At 38.5% G+C, this 20113-nt stretch overlaps 1 protein-coding gene across 1 annotated transcript in view; it reads left to right on the forward strand.

The window, feature by feature from the left end:
* LOC100922058 (mitochondrial dicarboxylate carrier) overlaps positions 1–19304 on the forward strand; it is a 33365-nt gene extending 14061 nt beyond the window's left edge. Inside the window, exons 2-11 of the mRNA XM_003768608.4 lie at positions 3117–3236; positions 8723–8837; positions 8967–9015; positions 10701–10742; positions 11450–11493; positions 12809–12879; positions 13986–14078; positions 14624–14701; positions 15130–15186; positions 15360–19304. Of these exons, the coding sequence (XP_003768656.1) occupies positions 3117–3236; positions 8723–8837; positions 8967–9015; positions 10701–10742; positions 11450–11493; positions 12809–12879; positions 13986–14078; positions 14624–14701; positions 15130–15186; positions 15360–15455 (765 nt within the window). The 3' untranslated portion in view covers positions 15456–19304. The remainder of the gene's footprint in view (positions 1–3116; positions 3237–8722; positions 8838–8966; positions 9016–10700; positions 10743–11449; positions 11494–12808; positions 12880–13985; positions 14079–14623; positions 14702–15129; positions 15187–15359) is intronic.
* Positions 19305–20113: the final 809 nt, after the last annotated feature.

The following is a 20113-nucleotide window of genomic DNA, read 5'->3' on the forward strand; positions in this document are numbered from 1 at the left end:
AAGATGGTGAAAGTGTGAGGTCTTGTTTTGTGACTTGAGCTTCTTGGCAAGGGAGGGTGTTGTGGTTGCACTTGGTGGGAGCTTGGCTAAATGTGTTTGGCATAGGGTGGCAGCCTTCCTGGTGATTTTCCTATTTTTGTCAGAAAAAAATTGGTTTGGGTAAAGACCTTTGTACCTCAGGTTCTGTTTGTTTATTTTTTATTTTCTCAATATTCTGTCTTGTCTCAACAAATACCCAAGCCTGTGCAAGCAAGGTTCTTAGTGTTCCATCGGATAGCTGGGCTTTATCAACTGGATCATCTGGCCTTAAGGGTTTTGTAATATCTTTCCTGCCTTTTCCTTTGTCTTTACCTTTCTTTCTCTAACCTTACTATTAAACTAAATGGAGATTTTTAAAAAATTAAACCTTTTTTTTCAATCAATAGAAAATCTATCTTCTTTTCCTCCCTCCCCTTTCCCATTGAGAAAGAAAGAAAAACAAAAGCCCTGTTACAAACAAGCATAGTCAAACTAAACAAATTCCTGCGTTGGCCATGTCCCAAAAAATATGTCCCAATTTGCACTTTTTAAGTCCATCACTTTTGTCAGGAAGCAGGCAACATGTTTCACCACGTGTCCTCTGGGGTCATGCTTGGTTAGCTTTCTCAAGTCCTTCAAAATTGTTTGTCTTTATAATATTGTTATTGTATGAATTGTTCTCTGGTTCTGCTCACTTCACTTTATATCAGTTCATATAAATCTTCCCAGATTTCTCTAAAACCATCCTCTTCATCATTTCTTCATAAACTATATAATTTGTTTAGTCATTCTCCAATGGTGAATCTCCCCTCAGTTTCTAATTCTTTGCCACCTCAAAAAGGTACTTTAAATATTTTTGTAATATGTAATATGCACATATCTTTGATCTGTTTGGTGTTATGAACCTGGTATTCATGGTTTTAATAGCTTTTTTACATAATTTTTAAAAATAATATCTTTTTATTTTGTTAAACTTTTTATTTTCAAAATAAATGCATTGTCTTCAACATTCACCCTTGCAAAACATGTTCCAAATTTTTCTTCCTCTCTTCCCCTTATTCCTTCCCCTAGATAGCAAGTAATCCAATATAAACATGTTATGCATAGTTCTAAATCACTTTCCAGAAGTTATATCAGTATTTTTTTTGGCCCCCCCCCCCCACATTTGTCATTTTCCTTTTTTTGTTACTTTTTCTAATATCATGGGTAAGGAGCTGCCTCAGAGTTGTTTTAATTTACACTTCTCTGCTAGTGATTTGGAACATTTTTTTTTTTCATATAGCTATTGACAGCTATGATTTCTTCCTTTGAAAAAGGCCTTTTCATATGCTTTGACTACTTGTCAATTGGGGAATAACAAATCCCTATGAATTTGAAGATTCCTTATATATATAGGAAATTGCAGTACAGAAATTTAGAAATGAGACTTTAGAAACTTGTGATTTTGTTTGCTTGTTCATGTTCTGTATCATACATCTGACAGGTAATTTCCTCCTTGGTCTTCTAATTTGTTTACAATTTTACCTTTTATGTCTTAAATACAGTAACTAGATGGCATCATAGTGCATAGAATGTCAGACCTGGATTAAGGAAGATTCATCTTGCTAAATTCAAATATGTTAGCAGAGACTAGCTGTGTGACCTTGATCAAGTCATTTAACCCTATTTGCCTTAGTTTCCTTTTAGAGGAAGAAATGGCAAACTTTTGCATTATCTTTGCCAAAAAGAATTAGACACTATTGAAACAACTGAACAACAACAAAATGCCTTAAGTAATGTGTCCATTTGGGTGTATGGTATAAAATAGTGGTCTAATCATAGTTTCTGCTAGATTTCCCAGAGGTTTTGTTGAATGAATGAATTGTTACTCCGACAGCTGGTTTCTTTGGGTTTATCATATACTACATAACTTTATGCAATTGCTTCTGTATTTTACATATTTAATCTGTTCCACTAATTAATGTTTCTGTTTCTTATTCAGTACAAAATTGTTTTGGTCATTACTGTGAATTCTGTTATTACCAAGTCCCCTTCCTTTCCACTTTTTTTTTCCATTATTTCCTTTGAGATTATTGATCTTTTGTTCCCCAGAATGAATCCCCAGGATGATTTTCTAGCTTTATACAGCACCTGGATAAGTTGGCATTTTTATATGCAATAAATGTTAAACTACTTATCACTTTCTGTAAATGAAGCACAAATTGTTGATTTTCATCCCTTCTCAGAGATATCCAGAGGCAATTATTTCTGGTAGCATGTAATTTTCAACTGTTTCTGGGGATAAGTAATTTCCAACAGCAGTTGTATTATATCTACAAGATCTGCAGGTACCTGTGGGCACAGCAGGGGTATCCTTGCTACACCTCTACATGAGAGCTTCTTCCCGGGAGCCCCAGAACAAGTTCATGGAAACTAGTTAGCTTACACTCTCTTAAGGAGTCTTCACTTTTATGTGCTCCCTTTTGGCTTCCTGCCTGGTTGTATGGATGGGGATGAATGGAGCAGAGGCTGTCTGGAAGCTGTGGATTAAAGGGATCAAAGAGATTAAAGGGATAGTTGTGGGGTGTATGGTGGGGTAGGTGTAATGTAGTGATAGGAAGCCTAGGACTGGGCAGGAGAAGGAGGAGAGCATGGGAAGGAGGGACCTGGCTGATTGGCAGTTCATGTTCTGAAGGGATATTTCCAGTTTTCTTAACACCTTGCTGTCCCTTCTCTGCCTGTTCCTTACACAAGACCCTCCATCTCCTATCTCTGCAAGTTCACTGGCCTGCCCCCATTCCTCATCTCTCCCATCTGCCTTCTGGCTTCCTTCAGATCTCAGCTAAAATCCCACCTGCTAGAAGCCTTTCCCAGTCTCCCCTAATGTTGGGGACACCCATATGTGCTTTGTTTCTCTCCACGATTCCCTCCGATTTATCCGATATCTCTCTTTATCTATATCTAATTGGCATGTTGTTTACTGCATTAGACTATGAACTTTTTGAAAATAGTTCTTTTTGTGTTTTTAGGAGGGGGAGGGAAGGGAGAAGGTTGTCTTTGCAACTTAAATTGCCAAGTACATAGTAGGTGCTTAATAAATGCTGATTTGACTTGTGCAGGTCCATCTACAGACACAGCAGAAGATAGAGATGAAGATGACCGGCATGGCGTTAAAGGTGGTACGGACGGATGGCTTTCTGGCCCTGTACAATGGCATCAGCGCTTCTATATGCCGGCAGGTCAGTGGTGCTAATAGAAATCATAGGAATAATAATAATAATTCTAATAATATTTATAGAAGCTTCTAACCTTTGAAAAATCCTTTATTGATGTTCTTATTTGATCCCTTGACAGCTCTAAGCGGAATTCTTATTATGCCCATTTTACAGATTGGGAAAAATTGACAGTGAGAGTATTTTAGTGACTTGTTCAAGATCACAAGCTAGTAAGTGTCTGAGAATGGATTTGAACTCTGGTCTTCTAGACTAGTGCTCTGTCCATGATGCTTCCTGGTCTCCCACACAGTAGGATGTGACTTTTGCCTATGGGATTTTTTTTTTTATTACTTTTTAATTTTCAAAACATATGCGTGGATTATTTTTCAACATTGATCCTTGCAAAATCTTGCATTCCAAATTTTTCCCTCCCTTCCCCCATCCCCTCCCCTAGATGGAAAGTAATCTGATATATGCTAAACATGTTAAAATATGGGATTTTCTTGATCAGAAAGCAATGCTCACTTTGGAGTAAGGACAGCCTTAGGAAATCACAGATGCCTCAAGTTAATAAAGACTTCTTGAGAATCTAGATCAGTGGTTCTCAAAGCATGGTCTAGAGAATCCTGGGGATCTCTGAAACCCTTTTAGAGGGTCTACAAATTCAAAAATAGTTTTTATTTCCAATATGGTAAATGTCTATAAATATAACCCAGATAAACAAAAGCGCTTTGGAGAGATCCTCAATAATTTTTAATAAGATAAAGATACTGAAAACAGAAGTTTGAGAACCACTGGTCTAGATTCTAGGAATTCCTTCCACAGCATTCTCCCTGGAAAAGGCTATTCCTTATTTTGGACACAAGTGATTCCTAGAATTACAGTTTGAAGGGACTTTGGAAATCATCCATTCCAGCCCCTGCATGTCTGATGAGGAATCCCCTTTATACTCCCATTACCCCGATGCAAAGTGGTTCCATAGGCTTTGTTTGGACAGCTGCAATGAGTGGGAACTCCACAGGATCCTGAGGTTTGCAGTAGTTCTCATTGTTAGGAAATTTTTCTGCTATCTCAGGTTGTGTCAGCAAACATTTGTTAATGTCTTGGTTTGCTATGCTCTGGCATATAAGAAAAAGCCACATCAATCAACAAGAACAGTTAAGCTAGCAAGAGTGCAAATAAGAACAGTCAAGACAACTTAGAGAGTTTCAGAATCATTAAAGTTAAGGAAATAGACTCTGCCTCCAGGTTTTCTTTTATTTTTTTGGCAAAACCATTGGGGTTAAGTTGCCCAGGGTCACACAGCTAGTAAGTATTAAGTGTCTGAGGTCATTTGAGGAACTTAGTTCCTCCTGAATCCACGGCCTAGCTGTCCCCCAAACTTTGCCTCTGAAATTTTCACCCTGTGCTCATTCTTCTGTTTTCTCAGGCCAACTAAGTCAAATCTTTTGGATTTTTTTCATGGTAAGAACTTTTAAATGCTTGAGGGTACCTTCCAGGTCTTCTCTACTTAAACTTGGATAGCTCCATTTTTTCCCATCTGGTATCTTTGCCAGTCCCCTCACCATCCTGGCCACCTTCCTATCGGATGTACTCTGGCTTGTCAAAGTCCTTTCTCAAATGTAGCAAACACAGTTGAATCCAATATTTTAATTGGGATTCAGTCAGGAGAAGGGACAAAAGGACTCTGACCTGGCCATTTCTGGGCATGGTTCCTTTAACTTTTTTAAGGACCACGCTGTTGACACTTTGAGCTTGTTTACCAGAATCCTGAGGTCTTTTCCCACAGGCTTGTGGTCTGGCCATGGTTCAGTTATCTGAACCTAGTTCTGTTGGTTTAACACAGATACACACATACATACATACATGATGATGTGACTATTTAAAATCAAAATCCTAGCTCTACTTTTGAATACCTGTACGATACTGGGTGATAGACACTGGTGGGAGAGGAGATAGAAGGCTCTCTTTGAGCACAGGTCTTCAAGGCCATCCCACCTCTGATAAGCACTGGGTCTGACTCTTAGACTTAACCCCTCAGTGACCCAGACAAGCTTCAAAATAAAAAATGACATGTCAGTGCTCATCTGCATCAATAAAGGGAGCTTCCCAACACTGAAGAAACCTAAGATCTGGCTCTCCTTTCTCTCTGCCGCTCTTCCCCCCCCCCCAAAAAAAAAAAAAAAAAGTATGGGAAGTTTCTTAATGTCTCTTGAAAAGGGAGTTTCCTCTTGTAAAAAATAAAGGTATTCTTAGCGGATAGAAGACTGACTTTTAATTCAGATTTGCCTCTGACAAGCTATGTGTTTCTAGAAGCAAAGGAAATCCTTAGGCATCACTTTAAAACTGAATTTTCAGAGAATTCTTGTTTCATGTTGGGAGTTCCTTGTATTGATGAAATGGTGCAACTCAGGGGAAAAAATGAGGGTATTGGACTAAAATGTGAGTTTGTATTTATTCTTATCAAATTTCATCTTACTAGATTTGGTCTACTGAGATCTTTTGGGATCCTCATTGTGTCAGCTAATATATGAACTGTTCCTTTCAACTTTGTGGCAGCTACAGATGAATAAATACAAATTCAGCTTGTTCCTCCAAGTCTTTGATAAAAATAATGAGAAGTCTGAATCTAAGGGCAGATTCCTAGGAAACATCTAAGACAGCATCAACCCATTAATGACTAGTTTTAGTCCAACCAGTTGTTTTTTCTGTTTCATTAATTGCATTAGAATAGGAATTGGATCTGTGGTTTATTGACACAAGTAATTTCTAGATAAAGAAACTTCTTTTTTAAAAATGTTGGTTTTTTTTTTTCCTCAATTGTATGTAAGCAAAAATGTTTAACATTCATTCTTTAAAATTTTGAGTTCCAAATTCTTTTGAGCTCTCTCTTTTCTCCCTCTCTTCCTGCTTCCTAAGAAGACAATGATTGAGCAGTCATCCAGGACATTTTCTTTTTAGCCATATTGCAAAAGAAAACAGAAACTAAAAAAACCAAGAATAATAAAGAACGTAAAAAAAATATGTTTTGATCTGCATTCAGACTCCATCAACTCTTTCTCTGAAGGTGAATGGCATTTTTTATCAAAGTCTTTCAGGATTCTGTGCTGAGAATAGCTAGGTCTTTCATAGTTGGTCATATAATAGTGCTGTTACTCTGCAATGTTCTCTTGATTCTGGTCATTTCACTTTGCGTCAGTTCATATAACTCCTTTTACATCTTCTCCTCTATCCTTACTGCTTCATCTTTCAGAGAACTATCTTTTGAAACACATTTTTTAAAAGGTTTAAAAGGAAAAAACAAAACAGTTCACCAAGGTTAAGCACTGGATCAATGAAATCTCAACATTAATTATTCAGCATTAATATAGACTCACCCTTCCACACCTCCTACATCCCTTCAGCCTCCCAGCCCTGGCCTTCCAAGTGAAGGGAAGAAAGTGTATTATAATTACACTGCATTCAATTTTGATTGTTTTCTTGTTCTTTCAACACAGGTTGATTTCCTGATTCTGCTTGCTTCATGTTGCATCAGTTCATATATATTTACCTGCACTCCTTTGTAGTTGTCATGTTCATTTCCCTCAGTATGTAAAGAGTTAATTTCTTACATATAATTTAATTTCCAATGGTTATTATTGTTTTCCATTACACTCAAGGCTCACATTTTGTTTAACCATCCCCTAATTGATGGACATCATCTTGTTTCCATATTGTTGACACTATAAAAAGTGCTACTATGATAATTTTCATGTATATGGTACCTTTTTGAAAAAATTATTGATTTCATTGGAGGTATATGACTAGCTGTGGGCGCTTTCAATCAATGGGCCTTGACATTTTAGTCACTTTCTTAGCATAATTGCAAATTGCTTTTTATAATGGTTGAACTCATTTGAACTTAGTTTTTTAAAAGCCATTTTAAATGTTTCTTCGAGCTTCTTAAAGATTGTGCTCATTTTGCTGCAGTTTTCATGAGACTGAGTCACTCTTTTGTATTCTCCCTGTAAAGGTCTATTTGCCCCTTTACTTCATGCAAGTTTAAAAATCTGAGATTGTATTCAATATGCTAATCAATTAGGTTATATTGATTCATAGAAATGAGTTTGTGAAATAGTGTTTTGTACATCTATGTTATGTACAACTAATAAAAATGGGTGAATGTATATATCAACAAAGATCAGAAGAAGGACTGGAGAATAGCTGAGTTTGAATATCATTAATTAGGGTCTTTTACCTTTTTCTGGAAACTTTTCCTAAACTGGACACTCTCTAGTCCCTGTACTTTATTTTTGAACAGCATAGATGTTTGTTCTCCATTTAATGATTGTATGCACTTGAGGTTTTTTTTTTTTTTAAGGTCAATGTTTATTGAATATTGAATCATTTTATTCATTAAACAAATTAATGAAACTTAGCTAAACATTAAAAAGAATTAAACTTTAAAATTATAAACTTTGCAAAGAGCTTCTACCATACAGAACAACTTTTCTGACCTCCTTTGCTTAACTAAAAAAATTAAAAAACATCCTAACTCAACCCTGTTTTCCTACTTGCACACTTTGTCATGAAGATCTAGCAGTAGAGTTTTAGTCCTGGTAAGAAGAAGCACATATTTTTTTTTTAAATAATATTTTATTTTTTCCAATTACATGTAAAGATAGTTTTTAATGTTCATTTTAAGAAAAAATTTGAGTTCCAAATTTTCTCTTTCCCTCCTCTCCCCCCTCTCTAAAATGGTAAATAATTCAATCATGTAAAACATTTCCATAGTTTTCATGTTGAAATTCATTCTTTAAAATTTTAAGTTTTTTGCTTTCCTTACTACATATCGACTAGTACTGAGCATTGGGATTTGAGCCTTGGAAAGCAAATGGCCAGGAGATTAAAATTTGTTAAGTCTAGTTGATTTCCACACCTCCTCTTCTCCAACCCAATTGGATTATATAAAGACAACTTTGAAAGACTTGAGGACTTTGATCAATGCAGCGATCAACCACAGTTTCAAAAGATTTGAGATAAAACATTTTATTCTCCAGTGAGAGAACTGGTAGACTTGATTAAAGCTTATTTTCTCTTTCTCTCTCTCACTTTCTCACTCTCTGTTTCTCTGTCTGGCTCTGGCTCTGTCCTGTCTCTCAGATTTGTCTAATATGGAATTTATTTTGCTGTATTATATTTATAATGGATTTTGCACTTTCCTTCTCAAAGCGTGTGGAGGAGGGAGTTGGGGATGAGAATTCAGAACTGAAAATAAAATAAAATTGAATTAAAAAAAAAAAAAACCCTAATTCAATTGGAGGCTCCTAGCAAGAGCAGGGGTAGCCTAACTGGGAATCTCCAGAGATTGGGAAAACCAGCCCTAGCAGACTGCCCCATTGCTTTGAGAACTGTTGGCTCTATGTCCAGGTATGGCCTGTCTACCTTTCCATCATAGTATGAAGTTATGCTGCGTTTGAAGACTTCTCATCAAGAGCTTTCGTTCTAAATTGTGATGTTATTGCCCACAGATGACCTATTCCCTTACCCGATTTGCCATCTATGAGTCATTCCGAGATAAGCTCACTGCCGGGAGCCATGGGCCCATTCCTTTCTATAAGAAGGTGTTGTTGGGATCTCTTGGAGGTGAGAGAATTATCATTTGGATGGAGGGGAGAGGAAGGGCGGATTTAGCAGAAGGATCTGAAATCTTGTTCAGTGAGTCCATTGAAAAACGGTGGCTGTGAGATTTTATGTTCTCTTTTTCTGTTTCAGGTTTTGCTGGTGGTTTTGTGGGGACTCCTGCAGATATGGTGAATGTCAGGTAAGTGTGTGCCCTCTTAGTTGTGACTGGTCACTTTCATTCAACCCTTTCCCTTATGATCATTGTTATTTTGGTTTTCTTGTCATAGGTCTATGGGGCACAAGGCAATGTCAGGGTTAAGGAAAGAAACAAAGAAACAAACAAAAAAAAAAGATCTTACCAGACAGGTACCTGTTTGTCTGGTTTAATTTAAAAAAGGTCAAATGGGTATTTGATTTCCTTTTCTCAGAATAAGACCTAAGTAGCATAGATAGCAAGAAAGTCCTAAGTCAAAAAGCACTTTTTTTTCTTCTTGTTTTACATACAAAATATTTTCTTGTTAAATCAAACCTATTTTTCTGACATTTAGCTCAATTTTATATTCTTTTTGTGAGTTTGTTTCCAGTGGTTCTCTTTGAATACTTTGACTACTGTCCAATGTTCCCCCCCCCCCCAAAAAAAAGGAAAAAAAAACCCTTCTATCTTGTGTCATATAACTATAACTTATTTATGGACAATGATAATACAGTCAAAAAATCTTATGAGTAACCTACAATAGCTAAAAGTTACATTTTTAGTCTATCCCCAAACTGTTTTCTTTCATTGCACTGTTTTAACTGGTTTAGTGTGCAGAGATAACTTGATTCCATAATAAAGGGATTTCCTAATGAATCTTAGGTCAGAAAGCATTCTTTAAAATAAGCTAATTGGCCATTTCTAATGACCTTGTGATGATGAAAGCCATCTACACTTAAAGAGAGGACTGTGGGAACTGAGTGTGGATCACAATATAACATTTTCACTTCTTTTATTGTTTGCTTGGATTTTATTTTCTTTCTCATTTTTTTCCTTTTTGATCTGATTTTTCTTTTGCAGCGAGATAATTATATAAATACGTATGCCTATATTGAATTTACATATATTTTTACTACGTTTAATATTTAAAAAATAAACTTTTCTAATTTTGTCCTTAAAAGAAAAAAAAAAAAGAAACTGATTAAGTGATTTTGTCTGAAAATTATTAACTTCCAGAGGCTTTAGAAATTCAGGGCCTCACTATTGGAAACAGGAAAATTCTCATTTCTTTCTCATCTGTTGTTTGCCTTTTTCTCTCTATCCTTTATTTATTTATTTTTAATGCACATTGCTTTATAAATCATGTTGGAGGAGAAAAATTAGAGCAAAAGGGAAAAACCATAAGAGGGGGGGAAAAAACCAGAAAAAACCAGTGAACATAGCAAATGTTGATTTACATTCTGTCTCCTTAGTTCTTTTTCTGGATGCAGATGGCATTTTCTGTCTAATGTTTATTGGGATTGCTTTGGATCACTGAACCATTGAGAAGAACCAAGCTTTCATAGTTGATCATCTCACATTCTTGCTGTTATTGTGTACAATGTATTTCTGATTCAGCTAGTTTTGTTCAGCATCAGTGTTGTGTAAATCTTCCCAGACCTTTCTAAAATCAGCTTGTCCATCATTTTTTTGTAGAACAATGATATTGCATTACCTTCATATACTCCAACTTGTTCAGCCCTTCCCCAACTGTTGGGCATCTACTTATTTTCCAATTCTTTGTTACCACAAAAAGAGCTGCTACAAACATTTTTGCACATGTGGGTCCCTTTCCCTTTATGATTTCCTGGGTGTACAGACAGCAGATAGCCTTGCCTTTCTTGATTGCAGTTTGTGGTTTTGGATTTCAGGATGCAGAATGACATGAAGTTACCTGTGCACCAAAGGCGGAAGTGAGTAGCTAAGGAGGGTCAGGGTGGCTGAGGTATGTAGGAGACTACCATTTGTGAATTGAGGAGATCTATGGCTCCTGCTCATAACAGGCAAAGAACAGCCCAGAAATTTTACTTGAGAATAAAGAATGTTTAGCCTAGAGAGAAAATTTAGTATGTCACTGATGTGTTCAGATAGGTCACGGATTATATGGAAAATGGAGGACTGGGATCAGTGCTGAAAAAGTTACATAGAAACAGATTTCATGTTTGTGTATAAAATAGCCACAGCAGCAACCAACTGAACATTTAGAGCTGCCCCAAAGTGGAATTAATTGCCTTGATAGCTAGTCCCTTCTTCCCCATCACTGGAGGTCGGAAATGGTGTGGGGGAGATTGTTAGCAAGCATGGCTTGAATTGTAGACCTCCAGAATCCCCTTCCTGCTCTCGACAATCTCTGACTCATGGTGTTGGGCTGGGGAGAGGAGGATGAATTGGGACAGAAGAAAGGGGACTGAGGGTTGAACAAGAGAACCGTAAAGTCCTTTACCCAAGTTGCTGTCTAGAAACCAGGGGACAGAAGCCCAAGAGTATAAAAAAGATGGCTGGAAGGAAACCAGCTGATGTATGAAAAGAATATCAGTAGGGTGCCAGGTCGAGTGTATGTGTTTGGAAATTCACTTCAAGTTGGAGCTTAATTTGGGCTTGTTTTGTATCCATCCCATAGCTACTCTCACGCTTTAGATGGTCTATTCCGTGTAGCCCGAGAAGGTAAGACCCATTCCAGAGTGGGTGGCGTGGTTCTGGGTTACTCACTGACAGCCTGTCTCTTTAGGGCCCTTTCAGCTATGAACACTTTATATCCCTGGGCCAGAATTGAGGAGAGTTGTCAAATTTTTTGCTTTAGGATGGTTTCATAGGATAAATTCTAATCTAGCATTCAAGACTCTCCATAATTTGACTTATTTTATTTTGAGGCTCAGAAGTGTTACATGATCTGCCTGAGGTCCTCCAAGTTGTACATGTCATGTCCCTTGATTCAGAGGTACTTACTTCATAGGGTTCCCCAGTTTCTTGTGTAGTTTCCTGGTCTGCTGTACTCCCTGACACCTGCAAATTCACATAACCTTCTTTATATTTGCAATACTCTTCTTCCTCCTCCCTGCTGAAAATCTTCTTTCTCCTTTCCCAACCCCTCCCTCCCTCCTTTCTTCTCTCCCTCTTTTCTTTCCTTTCTTTCTCCTTTCCTCCCTTCCTTCCTCCCTTTCTCCTTTCTTCCATTCTTCCTTCTTCTCTTGCTTCCTCTCTTCCTTTCTTATTTCCTTCTCTCTTTTTTCTTTTCTCCATGGAGCCTTCTCCTTCAATTAAAGGAAGTCTCCTTTATAATTAATTTTTAAATCCTTTTGTCTAAATCACTCCTTTATTTCTATTCTTTATACTATACTTTTAATCAAACTTATTGTATTCATGTTGTATTATTCCCTCTCTCTATTAGATTAACTAGCTAGCATTTAATTATATTAATTAGCTAGCATTCATATGATGCTTTAACACTTGTAGAGCATGTTACAAATGTTGTCTCTCTTCTCACTATGTATGTGTTAGGTTCTATCACACATATATGAGGTTATTAACACCATCTTATAGATGGTGAGACAGAAATTAGATGACTTTTGTCAGCTAGTAAGTATCTGAAGCAGGATTTGAAGTTAGGTGTTTCTAACTCAAGGTTCTCTTTCTGTTTCTTAATTATAAGATTGTCCTAGAAAGACACTTTCATTTGTTCGTTTACCAAATAAAATACTACCATGTACATGGTAGTTTTGTAGTCGGTGTTGCAGTAGAATTGTGTTGCTGATGTGAAATGTTCCCCAGGCAGGTTCCAGTATCAGGGGGCTAAAAGGAAACCCTAGTATGCTGAATGAGTGCCTTCAGTTCTTGTAGGGGACCGCACTGGCAGGTTAGGTAGGTAGACTCATGGGCTGCCAAAGAACAGGGGCCAGAGTGAGAAATGAATCTATTCTCTTACCACCAGCAAAGAGAGCTAAGGGAAACCATTAACCTAATCTTTTCCTCCCTATTGCAGAAGGTATAAAGAAACTGTTTTCTGGAGCTACAATGGCATCTTCTCGAGGGGCCCTCGTCACCGTGGGGCAGGTAGGTGACCTCTCAGCGGCAAGCTTCCTATATGGAGCCACTGGCCGATAATACAATGTAGGGTGAACTAAGGGAACTGACTTTCTTGTTTTTCTTTAGCTAGGGAAACATTGTGAAATTCAGCTGTGACAAGTGGCTCTCAGGTCCCTGATGGAGGGGGCAAGGCTGCTGGTTGTTTTTCTCCCACAAACTGTGTCCCACCTTTGTTATTCTCTGACCTTGTTCCTCCCACCCCTCCTGAAATGCATTCTTTCTTCTCCTCACTCCGATCCCAGCCTTAGCTTTCACAAATCTTTGCCAACCTTTAAGAATCAATTCAGGTACTTGAATAAAGAGGGGAAACTGAGGTCTAGAAAAAGGAGAAAAGACATTTCTGGTCCTGGATCAACACAGTCAGATCTGGCACTCTGATATTCAGTTGGGTGAAGAGGCCTGCCTCTGAAGAGGGTGCCTCTTCACCCTGGTCTCTCATAGTGGGTTATATTTCCCTGCCCCTCTCTTCTCCAAATTTTAACTAACTCTGTTACTTCATTTCTATGGGAACCCCCTTTGCTGATTAAATTTGGCACGTGTCAGTCCTTAAGATTCTTGGCTTGGGAGTATTGAGAAGTTAAGTGAATTACTTAAGAGTCACCCGGTAATATGTATCAAAGACAAAACTCCAGTCCTGGGTTTCCTGGCTCTGAGGCTGGTGCTGTACTCCTGGCCCCTGAGATATTTGTGACTTTGCCTTTTTCCTCCCCCTCCTTTCCATCTCCTCACACACCCAGGAACTTTAGGCTGTCATTCCACTCTGTACTTGAGGTCCTTAAACCCCTGCCCCTCTCTTAGAGCAAAAGAAGTTCCTTTTAGGCAAGGGCCATGTCTGTTTATCTTTGTATCCCCCTTTCATGGATACTTAATCAGTGATAATTCGGTTACATTAATTTAACACACACTGTCTGATGCAGGAAGAATGGGTTATAGACTAGGGAGTAGTCTCTCACCAAACCTTCTTGCAAGTGTTCCTTGGGGCAGTACATCCCTTTTTATTCTGGTCTTCAGGAATTGCTTTCTCTGTATTTGTTTTGGAGCCACTAACAACCTTCCTTTCTCACTCCACAAAGCTGTCTTGCTATGACCAAGTCAAGCAGCTGGTCCTCGGAACAGAAATGATCTCAGATAACATCTTTGCCCATTTCCTGTCCAGTTTCATTGCTGTAAGTTCTCCATGGCCTTTATGTTATCATTCCAGCTTGGGCCCCCTGTATTTCACAGACATTATTGTACTGTGGAATGATCCACAGAAGAAGGGAATTCTGTTATCCAATAGAAACTTGCCTTGGCTTGTAAAAACCCTTGGGAATGGCTGAGGCACTCTATTATGGGTTCCTGCCTTTACTCCACCATCTTGGTTTTGCTTCCTCAGTACTATACAGTGACCATTGATAGAGCTTGGGGATGGGGGGAGAAAGGGGATGGAAAGAAGGGGGATGGGGAGAGGGATGATGAGGAGAGGGAAGGGGGAAGGATGACGAGAGCAGATGACAGGATGCCTTGATGGGAGTCTGGTTATTTCCCTCCATGAAGGATGAGAAGCTTTAGGGGCTCTTCACTTAGTTAATCTCAGGACAACCAGATAATTATTTTTCTGATATCAGACTATTGCTGATAGAGCTTTTTACTAGGCAACACCTCTGAGAGCCTCAGAAAGTAAAGACCCATGAAAGATTGTTTTGCAACCCATAACCTTGCTTCTCCATAGGGCGGATGTGCCACCTTTCTGTGCCAACCCTTGGATGTACTTAAGACTCGTCTGATGAACTCCAAGGGGGAATATCAGGTAAGCACATCAACAAATATTAGATCCATTCTGGCATATGGGCTGCCCTCCCCTTCTTTTCTTCCTCTCTGAGCCCTACAGCTTTCGGCGTAGCTCCATCCACTAGCTTCCCTTCTCAGAAACCCAGCTGACCTGCTACAGAGAGCTGTTCCTGTGTCTGAGCTAGTATCATTGAATTTTGAACTGAAAGAGACCTAAAAGATCATTTAGTCTAACCCATCTCCTTTGACAGAGGAGGTAACTGAGTCTCAAAAGAAAAAGAAATGTCCATCCCAAGACTACATAGTCAAGTAAACCTAATTCTGATTCCCAAATGGGTGTTCTTGGGGAGATCAGCTTGGAGGTCTAAGGATATGAACTGCCTTATTATAGAAGGTGTGATGAAACCTTTGTGCCTCCAGAGGCATTAATGTATTTATCTGTTCTAGGGTGTTGTCCACTGTGCTTTGGAGACAGCAAAACTTGGACCACTGGCCTTTTACAAGGTATTAATGAGCTGTGGGGCAGGAAGATTTGGGGGGTGGGTTGTAGCTCCGATTGTGGGCACTACACTTGGATATTTGGGCCCGACCCTGGCGCTTTCTGTAGGGTTCAACATCCTCTCTTCAGCACCCCCCCCCAATCCTCTCTAATTTTGTTGTGAATTATCTCATTTCAGGGCTTCCTACCTGCTGGAATCCGTCTAGTCCCCCACACCGTGCTCACCTTCATCTTTTTGGAACAACTCCGATTATACTTTGGAGTAGATGTTTGAGCTGGGTTTGTTTGAGTGGGAGCCATGCAGATGCTACAGGGCTCCCAGGCTACCCAGGATTCTTCCAAAGAGACCCAGGGAGGTAGCGTCCCAGCATCCTCTCAGGGGCCAGTACTTTATACATTCCCGTGTTGTTCTCCCCTTCTGTGTCACCTGTGTCCACTTCTTTGGCTCATGAGCATGGTTTCCGCCTCCACTCTCCTACGTCTTAGAGATCAAAATGGTTTTTCATCCTACCCTGACAGAAGCCCCTTGATTCTACCAGTCACTTTCAACCCGTCTATGTAACCTCCTTTGCCTTAATTGTCCCATTGGCCCCTCATCTGGGCCCTCAGAATGCTGTCTGTACCTTAACCTCTGCTTCACAGAAAGGGAAGATCCAATACGTTTTGTAGCCAGTCTGGAAAAAAAAAAAAAAACTTGAAAAGCAGTCCCTTTCTCCCCCTGCTTATCCCTCCCTATCCTATCCCATCCTGAATTTCCCTTTGCTTTTCTACAAATGGGGAAAATAAATGTTTACAGAAACTCTCCTCTTCTCCAGTCCTACTCCCCCTCCCCTTCTTTGGGAATGTGAAGTACATTCTGCTGGTGGTGATCCTCCAGGGGAAGGCTTGGCTGAAGATGTTTTTCCAAGGCCTTCCTTTCCCTGAGCAATTATTAAACGCACAAGATTTTGTAGAGGAAAGTTTAACTACTGTAGTTAACACTGAATTTGGGTAGTAAGTTTCCTACCATTTCAGTCATCAAAGAGAGACTGAAGGGTAAGGTCTTCCTTCAGTCTGTCGATCATAATGGAATATAGAGCATCCAGATTTGGCTTGGCACCCCGGACCAACATACTTCTACTTTTCTTCTTACTTTATTCTCATTTGGGGATGTGTTAATTGTAGAGTTGAGGACTGTGAGCCTCATTCTTGACTTCAAAAGAGGAAAATTGATAGCCAGTAGGTCTCTCCATAGGTCCTGGTGAGAAAAAGACAATTACTTCTTTTTTCCCTCTCCCATCCTCCTGGTGACATTTTCTCCCCCTCTCACTGTTTCTGCCATTAAATCCACTATGTCTTCTGAGTCCTGTCCCTTTGCCATTCAGATCAAAGGGACTAACATATCACCCAGTCTGTAGCATTCTCTCACACCACCACAGCTTCCCATCCCTTCCTCCCAAGGCCTCCTGTAACCCCCTTCTCCTGATCAGTGATTGCTTTAAAGATCAAATTTTAGCCAAAACTCAGGCACCAAATAGCTGCTGCTATCTTCAGGGATTTCTCCTCTCTCCCCAGCACCCACCCCACCCCCCCGCTCCTTATTTTTTGGTACCACATTTCACCACAGCTCCTGAGTGACAGGTGGCCTGGAGGTAGAAGGAAACAGATGCATATTTTAACTTTTTAATTTTCTCAGCCCTCCATCCTCTACCTCCCTGATATTTGATGTTGCTTGGGTAGAAAGAAATCAGATCAGTCAAGTTGCCTGATTTCCACTCGAAATATCATGGCACCCAAATGGAGCTGTCTCCACACCCCTGTCTTGGGCCTGTTATTTTTCTAGCTGACATGTTTCTTTTCACCTGTTGTCAACTACCTGTTCTGTGGTCCTTAGGAGAAGGATACTGTGAAAATTTAAAGAGAGGCACATTGCATAATGAGTGGATAGGGCCCTGGACTTATATCCTTCCATTGCCACTAGCTTTTTTGACCCTGGTTAAGTTACTCAACTTGTTTGAAACTCAATTTCCTTTTCTTAAAATGAATATCATCATAAGTGATTAAGTAATGTGGTAAAAATGAGTCGAAGGACAGCACCTAACCACAGAATCATGATGAGGATCACATTAGCTAACTTATATTATTCACTATTGAGATATGAGCTGCTATTATTACTGCTACATACCTATGGTAGATAATAGTAGGAATTCTGGTTGTATCAGATAGCTTATTAATGATTCAAAATAACTTCAGTAAACCAATGGGAATCGTTTTCCCTTTCAAAGTCAAATAAGTTTTTAGTGCATTTATCCCTCTGCAAACCAGCACCAATCAGGCCTTGAGTTATTCAAAGAAGATATTGCTGTTGCCCTATTTGAGTTTACAGTATATGTGGGGGAAGCAGCTGGAAAGTGATTTTGGGGCTGGGGAGGAGAGCATGGCCTGGACCAGAAACATACCTCACATCAACAGGCCCTTATTGAGGGCCTGCCGTGTGCTAAACTAGAGCTAGGACCAAATGGATATTGTCACAGTCATCTGGATGTTAGGTTCCATGCTGATGTGCAATAGGGAAGCATTTGCAGAATTGGAGAATCCTCGTTAACAGAAAATTAGATTAATTGAATCTCAGAGATCCTGAAGATTTAATGAGATGAGCAGCCTCGATTGCTGTGAGCTCCATTGTCCATCCCTTCATTCCAGGAAAATGGAGCTGGTTCTTTATTCTAGTTCTTCCCTGAGTTTATTGCCCACTTTCTGTGTTAAGTAGTTTCTTTGTGGTATATAGATGCTTCTATGTTAAGGGTTTAGTGCCATATGTTCTTAGCTCTGAGCCCCTAGCTTACGTTTAAAGGAGGCCATAGCTAAAGAGTTCACTTCATGAGGCCAGGAAAAGTAGTTAGCAGGAGGAGTGCAGAGATTTGTCTTTTCCGAGATTTTCCTTCCTCTTCCCTGATATGGTACAAGAGCCATTCCTCTGAGCTGAATGCCCAACTTGATTTTCTTGACATGGGTAATGTTTTGGGTGACAAAACTAACAAATGGTTGTTTCTGGATTTAATTTTTTACTACGCTGTATCTTTATAAAGGCACAGATACTGTGCCTTTCTCTGCTTCCGGGTTTAACCCTTTCTCCCCCAAGAAGTAGCTTTGGAAAAGGATTTATTTATCTAAAAGACTTCTGACTAAATTAAGGATGAATATATAGCATTGTCGCGTCCCAAAACAAAAACAACAAAAAAAAAAGCTAAGGCTGGTTTCCCAGGGGAATTGTTGAAAATAACATCATCATAGAGTTTTAGAGCTGGAATGATGTTTATATTTATACAATGTTGAACAATAATGAAGCATTTCTCACACAGCATCATGAATTAAGGTAGTATTGAGAGTAAATAGATTACCATTTTCCAGATGAGGAAACAGGCCAGGTTGAGGTGACTTGCCAAATATAATACAATATAACAATTGTAATTGAGAATTAGGATTTGAACTGGATCTCTTGAACCAAGACCCCTCTTCATAATACTACAATCAATACCTCATGTAAGGGACTCTAAAAATTACCTAGTTCAATTTCTCATTTGTTTCTTGGCATTTTCAATTTTTTTGGGGGGGGGTTATTCAGTTTTGTTTAAATTTCCATCAACATAGTATCCAAATACATGAACAAAAACGAGATAAAAACAAATATAAACTACTGAACAAAACAATGCAAAAAAAAAAAGTGATTGCAAGTAATTGTACATGTAATGATATTCAATGTTATTTACCAATTGTTAAGAAAAACTTAATTTTAACAAGTTGGTGTCAATATTATCTTTCATATTTAACATGAATTTTGTTGCTGTTGTCATCTTTAATGTTGTAATTTGTGTGTGTTTTTTAGTTCCACTTTCTCTACTGTATGGTTTCATGTGTCTTCCTGCATTATTTGACATTCCTTCTATTTGTCATTCCTTATAGCATATTCCATTACATATAGTTAGAGTAATTTATAAACCGATTCTTCAATTGTCGGGCATATAATTAGTTTTCAATTTGCTGAGAATATTTTTGTGCAGATTGAGCTTTTTTCCCCCTATCACAAATTTCCTTTGACTGTTATGTCCCTTTTCTGAGTCAAAATACATTCATGTTTTTATAACTTTGATGGAATAATTCTATATTGCTTTCCCAAAATAGTTCAACCAATTCATAACCCTAACAGCAATGAGTTTGTGTGCCTGTTTTCCTAGGCCCCATTAATTGATCCTACTGCATGACAAATGCCATTGAGTTTTAATTTCCATTTTACTTTCTCTTTCGGTCTTGTCATTAATATGAAGGGGAAATCTCCAGCTAGGAGATGGGGACCCTGGAGAGGTGATGCATCTTAGCTAAAATCATCCAGAGAGTTAGTGACTAAATTAAGACTAGAGCCTTGTCATGATAAAAGAATCACATCTTGCTCAAAAGCAGTTTAGTAGAACTTTATTTAAGAACTACAGAAGATAGAAATACATTTAACCACAGGAAGATACTTTTCCTTTCTAGTTCTTGAAGAAATCTAAAATGTCCCTCAGGAGCCTCTGTTTTATTAGTTTTGAGAAATGGACTAATTTACATTTCTGTTTCCATGTAGAACTTTACATTATTGGCCAGAACTAGGATTGTCTTTAATTTAAAAAGACAAGTAAAATGCATTTAAGGGAATTGAAACAAAGGAAAACATGACTCCTTTAACTGAAATAAAGGCTACTTTCTAAGATGGAGAATTAATATCCAAAGGTTTTCATGTTGGGTCTTTGTCTAAATTTAGTTTTCTGATTAGAGATTTTGACAGGTGATATCAGGTAAAACAAGTAAAGGATACTTGTTAATGAATATACTTAACAAATCAATGTCGTCTCATAATTGGAAATCTTTATGGTATAGGTAACTAGAGGTTTAACAAGCATTCATATAAAGCCTGTC

The sequence above is a fragment of the Sarcophilus harrisii genome, chromosome 4, assembly GCF_902635505.1.
Source record: "Sarcophilus harrisii chromosome 4, mSarHar1.11, whole genome shotgun sequence".
Taxonomy (NCBI): domain Eukaryota; kingdom Metazoa; phylum Chordata; class Mammalia; order Dasyuromorphia; family Dasyuridae; genus Sarcophilus; species Sarcophilus harrisii.